At 32.9% G+C, this 12,663-nt stretch overlaps 1 protein-coding gene across 1 annotated transcript in view; it reads left to right on the plus strand.

The window, feature by feature from the left end:
- LOC108727552 (beta-2-syntrophin) overlaps nucleotides 1–12,663 on the plus strand; it is a 50,099-nt gene that overhangs the window by 36,973 nt on the left and 463 nt on the right. Inside the window, exons 4-5 of the mRNA XM_018455707.1 lie at nucleotides 10,883–11,097; nucleotides 12,088–12,305. Coding sequence (XP_018311209.1) covers nucleotides 10,883–11,097; nucleotides 12,088–12,305 — 433 coding nt within the window. The remainder of the gene's footprint in view (nucleotides 1–10,882; nucleotides 11,098–12,087; nucleotides 12,306–12,663) is intronic.

The following is a 12,663-nucleotide window of genomic DNA, read 5'->3' on the forward strand; positions in this document are numbered from 1 at the left end:
AATGTCTGTCTAGCCAAGCTCGAGTAGTTTTGCCATAATGAGCTGGACATCCATCGAGTTGAAACCACATTTCAATCAGTTACTGCAGGTGGATGTCTTCTAAATAATCAAAGAAATCAGTCTCTATAAACTCGGTATATCTGGCTGCATTTAATCTGTTGGGTAAAAAAAATGGTCCTACTAGAGAGTCGTTCCAAATTCCGAGCCAGACATTAATTAAATTCATGCTGAGACCTACTTTCCTTAACAGTCCTGGGATTTTCATGAGCCCGTACATGATAATTTCTTTGATTAATAATTCCTCTTCTTGTAGATGTAGCTTCGTCCATTCAAATTATTCTTGATGGAAATGAATTATCACATTGTTAAATTGCTCAAGAAACCAATTGCTAAAATTCAATCTCTTGAAATAATCCTGTGGTAAATAAATTCTACACTTTTTGAATATGGTATGGATGGCGGTTATCATTTCTTAAAGTTTAGTAGATTCTTTGCCGTGGCAATTGTAATGCAGCTGACGCTCTCTAGACGCTGGTCTTAGGATTGTTATCAAAGTGATACAGGACACGATTTTCTACTTGCATATTTGCTCTTAACTGATCTTGATGAATTGAAAATGAGCCGGTCTCTCGCAACATTAATTAAAAGTCATTGTAATGACTCGCCGATTCCGCACTCTTCTGTTTTGAAATCGGCGTACATACTCTCGCACCGCCTCCGTAGCATTACCGTCGGAGAAACCCAGGATTGGCAACGTTAAAAATAACTCGTTACCGTTACCGTTCTTTTTCCTAAAAAGTAACTCGTTATCGTTACTCGTTATTGATTTGCAAAAGTAACTCGTTACCGTTACCGTTTTTCAAAACGTAACGAGTCGTTACTTTTTCGTAACTTTCTTTTCTTGACACTAATAGAATATTATAGTATTTTTATTGTGCACACTCAATGCACATTGAAGCCGTTGTACACAACTCTAAATGTAAAAATGAGATATCTCAATTGATGAAGTGCCTAAAATATATTTTATCAAATTGCATAATAAAATGTTTCGAGGATTTCGCGGTTTAGCTCGTTTCTATATTTTTATTAATCATACATCTTTACGTCGATTGTACAGCGGCTTTAAAGTGCACTGAATGTCAGAATTCTATTTTTTAGTAGAAAAATAAAACTCAAAAACTGATAAGTGTATATACGCTCTAGTTACAATTAAAACTTTTTTGTAAATAGAGATAGAGTAACGATAAAAGTAACTAGTGAAATCGTTACCATTACCCCAAAAATGTAACTGCGTCATGAACGTTACTCAGAAGAAAATGTAACGTCGTTACTCAATCGTTACTGAAAAAAATAACTTGTAACGGTAACGACGTTACAAGTAACGCGTTATTTGCCAACCCTGGAGAAACCATACACGAAAACCATGTCAGCATATTCAACGTTAGAATATGTACGCGGCATATTGTGACAGAAGTAATTCACTCTATAGCTTCTGACGAGTAACTGACGAAGAAAAGCAGAAATGTAAACAAATAAAAAAAGTTTTCACCTGAAAACGGAATTATTATTATTGTTTTCGTGCACAATTTCAGCGACGATAATACTTTAGAGGCAGTGCAGGAACGAAACAACTACGTTTTATCTTTTTTTGCGATTTTCTCCAAAACGAAGCAAAAACGAGCATATCTCTACAGGATCTTTTTTCTTAGTTTATCGATCCTCTACACACTCCCGAAGTTTAGACATTTAAATTCGGGACACTCTGTGTATATACATATACCCATACAGCACCAAACTTCTAAAGACGTTCATAGAACATTTTAAGAATGTATAAATATTCTTAGAACGTTCATATACGTTCTATTAACGTCGTGTGCTATCTGGGTATACATATACAGGGTGTCCGAAAAATCGAGGTCAATACTTCGGAAAGTGATTCGGGATCCAAAAAAGGAAAAAATGCTATATAAACATAGGTCCGGAAATAAGTTGTTTCCGAGTTATAATTTTTATATTTAAAAAAATTGTAATTTATTTTTCATGATCACAATCGTAATTTATTTCATAATGTTTTAACATAAATAGCTACATCTCGGACTAATGTGGCGTTAACCAGAATGCACGTAGACGTATAGTTCGCTTGGCGTCCCTCTAAAAAAGTAAGAAAAATTTAAAAATTAAGAAATAAAAAAGAAGGATGCCAAGCGGATTATGCTTCCACGTGGTGCATCCTGGTTAACGCCTAAAAATAGTCCGAAATGTAGTTATTTTTGTTAAAACACAATGAAATAAATTACGATTGTAATTATGAAAAATAAATAACAATTTTTTTTAACATAAAAGTGATTATAACTCGGAAACGACTTATTTCCGGATCTATATTTATACAGCTTTTTTTCCTGCTTTTTGGAATTACTTCCCAAAATATTGACCTCGATTTTACGGACACCCTGTATACAGAGTGTTTTACAACTACCGCATTTCCTCATTCTTGAGGTAATGTTGAGACGAAAATTCTAATATAAAAATGTCGAGGCTACAATATACAGGGTGTTTCCAAATTAAATGGCAAAACTTCGGGAGCGTGTAGAGGAGTAAAAAACTAAGAAAAAAAGTCCTATAGACATATGCTCCTTTTTGCTTTGTTTCGCAGGAAATCACGAAAAAAGAAAAAAATATATTTAATTTATTATTTTAATTATTTTATTTATAAACTTTTTAATGAAGATTTTGTTCGAAATGTGCACCTCTTGCAGCAATACAAGCATTGCATCTGTCAAACACGGCTCTTGTAGCAGCCAGGCCTTTAAAGCATTACCGTTGCAGAAACCGTATACAAAAACCATATCAGCATATTCACTATTAGAATACGTACGCGGCATATTGCAAAAGACAAAATTCATCTACTATTAAAGGCTTTCAAAGAGCGACTGACAAATTCATAACAGAAAGTGGAAAATGTAATCAAATATGTCGGTGCTAGATATGGCAAGAAATATAAACATTTTTTTTCGATTTCTCTGAAACGGAGCAAAAACGAGCATATGTCTATAGGACTTTTTTTCTTAGTTTTTTACTCCTCTACACGCTCCCGAAGTTTTGCGATTTAATTTGGAAACACCCTGTATATACAGGGTGTTAGTTAAGTATGTTCAATAGAGTCCATATTCAATAGAGCGATTCTTTGGTTTATTTCAAGTAAAAAAGTCCATATAAACATGTATCCTAAACGACTTAGTTTTCGAAATACAGGTGAATGTTCACAAATGTTTGACGAAACGGTAAATTGCGTTGGAGATATCTTCCTGCATAAATATGCCTTGCTTCACGTGAGTTACCATTCGCACAACCGTAAACAAAGTGACAAAGTCAAAGTCGAAGTCACAAAATCAAAAATAGACTTCAGTTCTGATGTTGCTGTGGGTCAGTTAGCTTGTATAATATATACGTCTTCGGGCCAAATTGTTTCAGTCCATCAAAATCGCAAGGTGGACATTTTCAACAATTCATCTAATTGTTTTATTTCATCAGAAGAATTTGAGCCTGTTTTTGTTTTTCTGTTTTTGCCTAGTTTTTGATTTGTTCAAGCTGTACTTTTTTCAAATAAACAGATTATTACTACACGTTTAAATTTTTTTATTTCAGAAACTAAGCCGTTTAGGATACATGTTTATATGAACTTTTTTACTTGAAATAAACCAAAGAATCGCTCTGTTGAGTATGGCAACATACTTAACTAACACCCTGTATACATATCTTTATCAAAAATTGAAAATATTGTTCCTAACATCACAACTATCACAAGTATGTTAAGAAAAATTTTTAATAACTTTTTCAATCAAAATCTTAAACTTAATATAATCTAATTTCTCTGTATTTTCCATATCCATTTTCTATCTTTCTGCTTCTCTCTCTCTCTTTCTCGCTGACACACAAATTCTGTTTTTTCCCCAACATTCCCCCCAGTTTCTCCTCTTCACGATGTCCGGTGACAAACGGTCGCCTTTCTACGGCAGCCGGAAGAAAAGCCGGTTCAAAGAGCAGGGAAAATGAACGTTAAAAAAAAGCGACGGACATTCCGCAGGGAGAAATATTTTCTAGCGTTCGTAACTCATCGAATCTTCCGCGTCACAAAATTCTCACTGCAAAGAAAATCCACTAGCAGAATTGACTTTTAATTTATTTAAGCATTTATCATTTATTATTTACTTCTATTTCGTTTATTTTACTATTATTGTATAATTTCGATTAAACATTTGAGTAAAATTTTGAGTATAATTTATATACAAAATAAAAAACTATTTAAAAATAATCTCTAAAAATTATGTAATTATAAAAATTATTGCTATTATTATTTCTTAAATTAAGTTTGATTTTTGTAATTGTACATTATAATTACTTGGAGGGATGACTGCCTTAATTTTTCTCGTTGGTTAGGCAAGTTGGAAAATGGATTATAGGAGGAAGAGTGTAGGAATAGTGGGTAGGAATTCAAGGATTAGGACATCATATTCTCGTTTGAGGGCAGTGAGAAAGCTCGCGTTGGCAGAGTTCGCTAGATTCTTGAAATAGGCCTATCTTCTACCAGGATCGTAGAGAAGTGCCTACCCGCTACTCTACATTATAATTATTATATTCATTCAGTTTATATAGTTTTTTTTATACTGAATTACATGTATATGGATGCGTGTAATTTATATAATGACACTGGTTTACAAATTTTGAATAATTTTTAGTACAGGAAAAGGAAATAGCTATCTTTAACATATTTTGAGGCGCTAAGTTTGAATCTGCTGCCAGAAAAATTCTATTAGGTCGAATTTTTAAGATATACCATGCCACAATTTTAAGATATAATGTCATTTGTTAAATGCAAGTAGCATGTCAATTTTTAAATATATCATTTCTTTCCAAATAATTTGAGTGCGATAAGTGATGAGCAAAAAGACATTTTCATCAGAATCTAATGATAATTGAGAAACGTTATTAAGAGTATTAGGACGAATAGGTAAGGCTAGGCGATTACTAATATGTGGACTCTAATATGTATGTGAAACCATTCAAAATCTAAATGATCAAAAATCTAATATACACTAAAGTTTTATTGAAATTAGAAAACGAATCAGAAGTGTTGAGCGTTTAATTTCTGTCCTTTAAATAACGCTCAACACTTCTGATTCGTTTTCTAATTTCAATAAAACTTTAGTGTATATTAGAAAAATATCTTTTCTTATATCTTTAAAACTGGACGTGATGAAAATATTTTGATTGCATATTCGGACTTAGCGTCGACAATTATCCTAGATACAATCTTCATATGCTCTTACACAAAATTTTGTAAACTATAATAGTATAATTAACTTTTGAGTATATTACTATTATATTTCGTGAATTATTACATCTCAAGTTTCTTTTTATCCTGCACCTCTTTAGACTGTCCATATTTTTAAATGTAATATATGTCTTTATCGTGCTTTTCTCGTCAGCTTAATAAGATTCATAATTGTCTGCCATAGTAAATTAAAGACCATAGAGATAGAGTCGACTAGGCGGATAAGGGCCAGATAAGAGCAGTCGAAAAAGGGGTAGGGGAGGTTGCAGGGAAGAAGAGGTAGGACGGGATATGAAAGATGGGGTCCCGATAATCGAACGGTGAACTGGATCAATTAAATCCTCCGGGGTAGACATTAATTATCGAAGGTGTCGTCGACAGTTTCCGATCGCGCGTGCAATCGAGGTACGATATTCGGAACGAGTTCAGGATTTTGCCCGCGGCGCATCGTCCTCTATCGTACAACCATCGTCCCTTCATATCTTCGTCCTTATTCCTCGATTGACCCTTCGGCCTGACTCGAGACATGTAAGATAGCTTCTTATATCGATCTCTATTTCAGCTGAAAATATATTATCAGCATATATAATATGTGTTTCAAATGGATATGACAGCAAAACGTCTATAAGGATTAATTTTTTTGAACGTTTACATACTAAAATAATATTATTCTATCTAAAAATATAAGCAAAATAGTAAGAAAATATCCCAAATAGTTTATTATTGGCATTATTTTATTGTTGTCATTATTTATCTTTGAAACCTACATCATTTTGTCAATTTATTTGGATTTATCACGCAAGGATAAATTGCGTATATAATCCACAATAGAGATAAATATGAAGGATGTTATGTAAACGTCGATACTGCTGACACAAATCGAATTATTGATAATTCGCAATGAATTTTGACGTTGGTGATCGGCAAATATAGTTGCTGCGACTGAGCTAATAGGATCGTGCCGAAAGTCGATATTCGTCACGAGATCTCGCGTCTTAATCGGATTTTATCGCAGATTTTCCGCGATATAATATCCCACGCTATTTCTCGTCAACGAACGCTGTTATTTTTGAGTTGAGCGACATTTTTATATATCCGTTGCAAAAATTATTGCAAAAATCGTTTGGTTTTGATTTAAGTGATAAATACTGAAATAATCAATTTTCTAATTTACATAATATCAAATTTGAATATTCTTATTATTAAGCGTTAATTTCAATGTTAATACTGATTGTAAAACATTTGTATGTTAATAATTATTCAGTTTCAATTACTCATATTAATTTTAATGAAATAGTTATAAATAATCATAAAGTTTATAAACAATTATAAAATTTTTATATATAACGAACTGTAAAGGAATAATATAAGATTTTTATTATCATTAATTAATTTATCAAATCTTTATATTCAGCTCCAAATTAGAATTTAAATAGATAAATTTAAGTTTATGTATATTGATCTCTAAGAAAAATATAAGAGAAGAGCAAACGTTTTAAAGTATAAACTTACTTTTCAATATAAACTTACTTTTTTCAACGTTTTTCTTTTTTTTCTTTCGGATTTTTTAAGTTAAAAAAGAATAATTCTTTTTTCTGTCTCTTTTAATATATTTTTTATACAGTGTTACGTGTTAAGCTTTAGAGGCATATTCTATTGAAGTTTGACTTTGATTGAATTTTTAAGAAATAGAGCGTAATTAAGAGAGAGAGAGAGAGAGAGAGAGAGAGAGAGAGAGAGAGAGAGAGAGTTTGTAAACAGAATATAGCATATGATATTGTTCAATTAATTTCTTTAATGAATTTTGTATAAATAGTCTATTTTATGTATATATTCCTTATTTTATGCATGTAGTTATCAAAATAACATTGGAAACGTTAAAATATCAAGAATTATTCTAAGGAAAATTTATCTCTACATTTGTGAAAAAATATGCAAAATGTTACATCAATCTTCCACTGTACATTTAAAATGGTGTAAAATTTATTATAATATACACATATATGTAAAAACTATTACTGTTTAATATGTACAAAGATTTCAAATACACAGAAAATGGTTTACACAGAAAACACTTTGCAAATATATAGAAAATTAAAGCACCCAGAGCGAAAGTTATGTATTACGTAACGCTGAAAATGTCTCGTTGCATTATTTTATATCGCGTTAAACTTTCCCGCGCATCGTTGTTGTGAATTAATGTCAGCTTCATTTTTAACGATGAGCCTAGCGTTTTCGAGCGGCTTAAATGTGGTGTCAGGCAGTCACGCTGTTTGAATGATCGGTGATCCAGCTAAGCCTCGTTTAAATTTTAAGTGAAAAAGACTAGAGGGAATGTGCATCGATCGTTCGTGGCAGTTTACGAACCCGCGCCTCTGTTTTTATCATATATCTGTTAAGTATATAGTATATATAGTATGTATAGATCATTTTGAGTATCATTTTGTTTGAACAAATATATAATAAGAAGACTTTCCTATTGCTAAGACAGAGAAATTTGCATCATTTATATTAAGATAAAATAATACTCTAAAAAAATATTAGAAATTATTTTATACTTAATATTATCAGAGAGAAATAAGTTATTGTAAATTATTTATAATTTAAATATTTGATTAATATGAGTGTTATTTATATCACCAATAAACTGCGTAACATGTTTAGTCAATAATGAAGCAATATATAGTAAATGTATATATAATATTAAATTATTCACAATAGAGATTTACTTGTGGCGTTATACTATGTCAATATTGAACTATTTACTAAAATTTTTTTCTTGTTCAATACTCGATTATCTGATTTTTTTTAGTTTTTTGTTTAATATAATCAACTATATAAAGTCTATTAAAAACTCTCTTTAATTGTTTTAATTGTTATTAACGTTATAGATCTTGGCTCAAAATTATGGCCATTCTACAATAAGCCATTAGTAATAAATCAGAAGTCAGAAGCTAAAAATTGACCAATCTGGCTTATTATAGAATGTGTGTTAGAATTAATTGAAATTTTTAATAAATAACGATCATCAAGTTGGTTTTGTAAAAAACAGAAAATTCCTTTGCGCGGAAAAGAATTTTTGCTTGAGTTTCATGTTGTCGCGCTATTAATCATTTTCTTCTTCCGTCACCAAACATTCAGACATCGTTTTCTTCAAGTTTCCACTCGATGGGCAAAGAAACGAAGAATCTAAAAGACGCGTGAAAGGAGCGAAACATGTCGGAAAGTTCTATTTCCGGTCGACGGGGCCTGTATCGGGCCCGACGCGAGAACGCGAAATGGCCGACTTAAGGAAGTTTTACTGCGAGACAAACCGGAAGTGATTCGGCTATCCCGAGGGAAACTTTCTTTTCTTCCTGCGGGCTTTTTCGTCGGATTACGGCCGCCGACGAACATCCATTCTCGTTTAACGCTTTTATTTACCGTTTGCGGCTGTCTCTCCAACTTCCTCCCGCTTATCGGAATTTTCTCCAGTCGCGCTTTTTGCTATTGCTTTATTTTTTCACTGTCCTCCGAAAGCGCTCGCGATAATGGTCAATGAATATCCATTGCTCCGAGAGAACACAAATTATTTCGAACTTCAACCATAATCAAGGATCTAGCAACGTTAAAGTATACGTATTTAGACCAGATACTACGAAGAGATACAATTATTTCCAATAGATTGAGGAATAGATTTGAAATTTAAAGATAATAGGAAGCGATAGAGAAAGAAGATTAATATAGATATACATCTAAAAATAATTAAATATTTAAAGGATTACTTTCTTAAATACTACTTAATTTAGATGTCTGGTATTTAGGGCAACAATTAGGGAAAACACTTAAGGGATGTACATTCAACTGTCACGTGTTATGGAATGGCACTAAGCCTATATTGAACTACCACTGGATACGAGAAATGATGATCGTTATCACTAATCTATATATTATATTGCAATAATACTTTTTGGGTTCGCGTTTATCCTGTGTTCGCACAATTCTCCACTCTCCCCTAAACAGTATCTATTTCAAGCTTAAAGGCAGAGCATTGAGATTTGCATAACGTATAATGCATCAAGGACAAGAGAATCAATAAATCAGTCTTTTATTTCATGGAAAGGAAAAAAATTTAATATTTAATTGGTCCATTTTCTTATGCATTATGTGTTATATGCGTTATGCAAGATCCTCTGCTCCCGCTTTTAGAAACAAGATTTTACTGCATATATATATATATATAAATGCTGATAAATTAAATTACTTTTTCTTTTACTCTTTCCTATATATTTTTAATTGTTTTGAACTGTGTAATTTTAGCAACTTAGATGTTCTTTGCTACGGAAATTCAACTACATCTCGACATGCAGTAGGCAACCATTAGCATCGGAGCGAAAAAGGCCCGGAGCGACCGTTAGGCATGTTGAATAATGCCAGGGGCGGGCATTTTTTCTAGTCCAAGTGTGCTATTTTTTTGCATCCGTTCTGTCCTCTATTGCGTAGGGTGTTCTTTCTATCACTCCTTGTTTTTCTTTTTTTTTTGAGCTCGCCAGTGTCCCTCGGAAAAATCTATAAATCTAGCGCGCGGGCTCGCGAACGTCAGGACCATTCGTCAGCGGGCAGATTGGTGGGAGGGAATGGATTCGAGGAGGGTTGGGGAAGGGGTGCATACGTGGCCGAACCCGTGTCAGGTGAACACTGCAGCTTCGTCCCACATGCAATAAAGCCGCGACGATTTTACGAGCGAGGCGAGCCGGATGACGAGGTAATTTACCTACCCGTTGGGAGAGGGATGAAGGGACGACGGGAATGAATCCATACCATGACTCGCTACAAGGCGCTTCGATCGTTTCGATAAAGGTCGGCGCTTTTTATCCGACACCCCAAGAGCGATGTCACGTGATTTTCGTACCTCCGCGGAATCTTCAATCTTCATTCTAGAAGTCCGCTATATCGATCTAATGTAAGAACCGCATTTAACGTAAATGTACATGTGGAGTGAGAACATAGAATCCATATATTCAATATTGATATTAAAGATTGATACGCCTTTAAATGTACGTCTTTAATCCATAGTCATCTCATTTTTTTACGTAAACAATTACCTGGGATGACTTTTATAAACTATTTTTACACCTCAATTAAAATCACTATTATTTACAATATATTGTTTAATATCGATTGTTTTCCGATTATTGACATTTGAGAACATTATGGATTTACTCAGAATTTCCTGAAAAAAATAAGTAGAAACAATATTAAACAAATATTAAACGGAATAAATACGTTAAGTAGTTTATTATTATATGATATCTAAAAAAAAGGATTTTTAGAAGTTTATCTTAAAAAAATAAAGATTTTAATTAATATAACGCTTTTTATTGCGGCGGATTTTCGATGGAATTGCATTATTTAAAGGTTCATAAAACATAGTTATCAAAAAAGAAAGAAAACAATATCCATTTTAGAACAATTCACATTTTCTCGCCGCTAAGATGATTATAACCGGGTTAAAGACTTTCTAAATAAAAATCTGGGAATTTAAAGGGGACTCGAATGGAATGATTTCAGACTGGTTTCCTCTCCAACGCGACAGAATGAAGCAGCGAGCAGCAGTAGCGGTTCGACTCAACACGGGGCGACGTTCGCGGTCCGGGTTGGCACGATGGACGGGGTAGTCACGCATCATTTACGAGCTGAAACACGAAGAGATCTGGCGGCTTGGGCGCGGGCGATCGTTCAAGGATGCCACACGGCTGCTCATTCCTTACGAGAATACACTGTTCGTGAGTAATCTCATGTATTAACTATAATTTTTAAAAAGACTGGATTTGAATTTTTAGATATTTAAAATAATGCCTAACAATTTATTTTCGTAAAATTAGAAAATTGATTATAATAAGATTGATAAATGGATATTAAAAGTTATGTAGATGAGGTAGAAATGTGTATACCATGAAATATTTGAGAAAATTGTGAACTCGAGTTCTTTCTGTGTAAGTTATATAGCAGCGGATGATAGTCGACATCTACACTCTCGTCATTTTCCGCGTTCGGTTCGATGAATTTTAATTTCTTTTCAGCGACGACGAACGGCAATAATAAATCGAGATGAATGCCTCGCCCATTTCATACGCGTCTTTTTGTTCGCGTCTCGCGTCGAACTCATCGATGATAAAGAACCGTGGATATTCCCCCCTCCCCCGATGCGGCAGAAACGCGCAATGGAAAAATATATACAGGCTGCCTCATAAAAAATAGTATGTCACAAGAAATTTACTTGAACATTAATTGAATTATACAATTACGATTATGATTATTAAAAATAAATAAAAAATATAGCCTTTATTGATTTTTATTTAACTAGGCTTATAAAATTATGGTATTTATGTAATTACGCTTTACAATTATCTGATCAAATTTTTATTTAGAGGAAATAAACTGTCAATTTATTAAAAGATTAATTTGTTTTTAAAAATTGTCTTGCTTATGTTATACGAATATTATTTATAAGTTTAAATTGTTCAACTATAATTATAATTTGCGTTATTTATATTATATAAATATAATAAGAACAATTGGTAAAACATTAAAACAGCACATAAGCAATAATACACAAAATTGATTTATATATTAAAAGAATTTGTATCTAATAATATCTATATGGTATTAATATTAACATAAATATAAAAATGATATAAAATAATAGATTGTGAATAGATTTATATTTTTCTCTCTACTGTTATTTTAATTTTGTGATATTTTGTATGTTATAGGTTGCACATGGCAAGGTAAGGCCTGTCAGTTGGTTGTCAACCACGAAGAAGGTTTCGCGCTTTACTCCGCAGGAACGCGGGGTACTGCCGGGAACGGCGTAAGTCCTGGATCACCACCCACGCCACTCTGGAGAAGATCCTTCGACAAATTGAAAATGTCCGCGGACGACGGCGCTCGTCTTCTGTGGCTCGATTTTGGAGGTGAAGATGGCGAAATTGTGAGTATTTGATAGACATATGGATTTCAAAAATCAAAAAGACTAGAAAATTTAATATCCCGGGGAATAGATTCAAGCGTCGTAAATTTAAGAGCAAGTTTATGGAACGAGGGAAAGTTTGCTATAATCGTAAATTTCTTCATTTCAACTTACATCATTCAATGTAGTTACTCTAAGACTAGGACTTCTACGTGCACCATCGTTTTTTTCATTAATGATGAAAAATGGCTAGTTGTTCTTAGGTCCTGAAAACTGTTTCCTTATTCTTTTGAATTCATAGACACATAAAATTAATTAATTAAAAATCAGATATTTTCTTAAACAGTAAGAAACTTAATTACTTATTCTGTCAGCTTTC

The sequence above is a fragment of the Mycetomoellerius zeteki genome, unplaced genomic scaffold (assembly GCF_001594055.1).
Source record: "Mycetomoellerius zeteki isolate Tzet28-1 unplaced genomic scaffold, Tzet1.0 scaffold506, whole genome shotgun sequence".
Classification (NCBI taxonomy): domain Eukaryota; kingdom Metazoa; phylum Arthropoda; class Insecta; order Hymenoptera; family Formicidae; genus Mycetomoellerius; species Mycetomoellerius zeteki.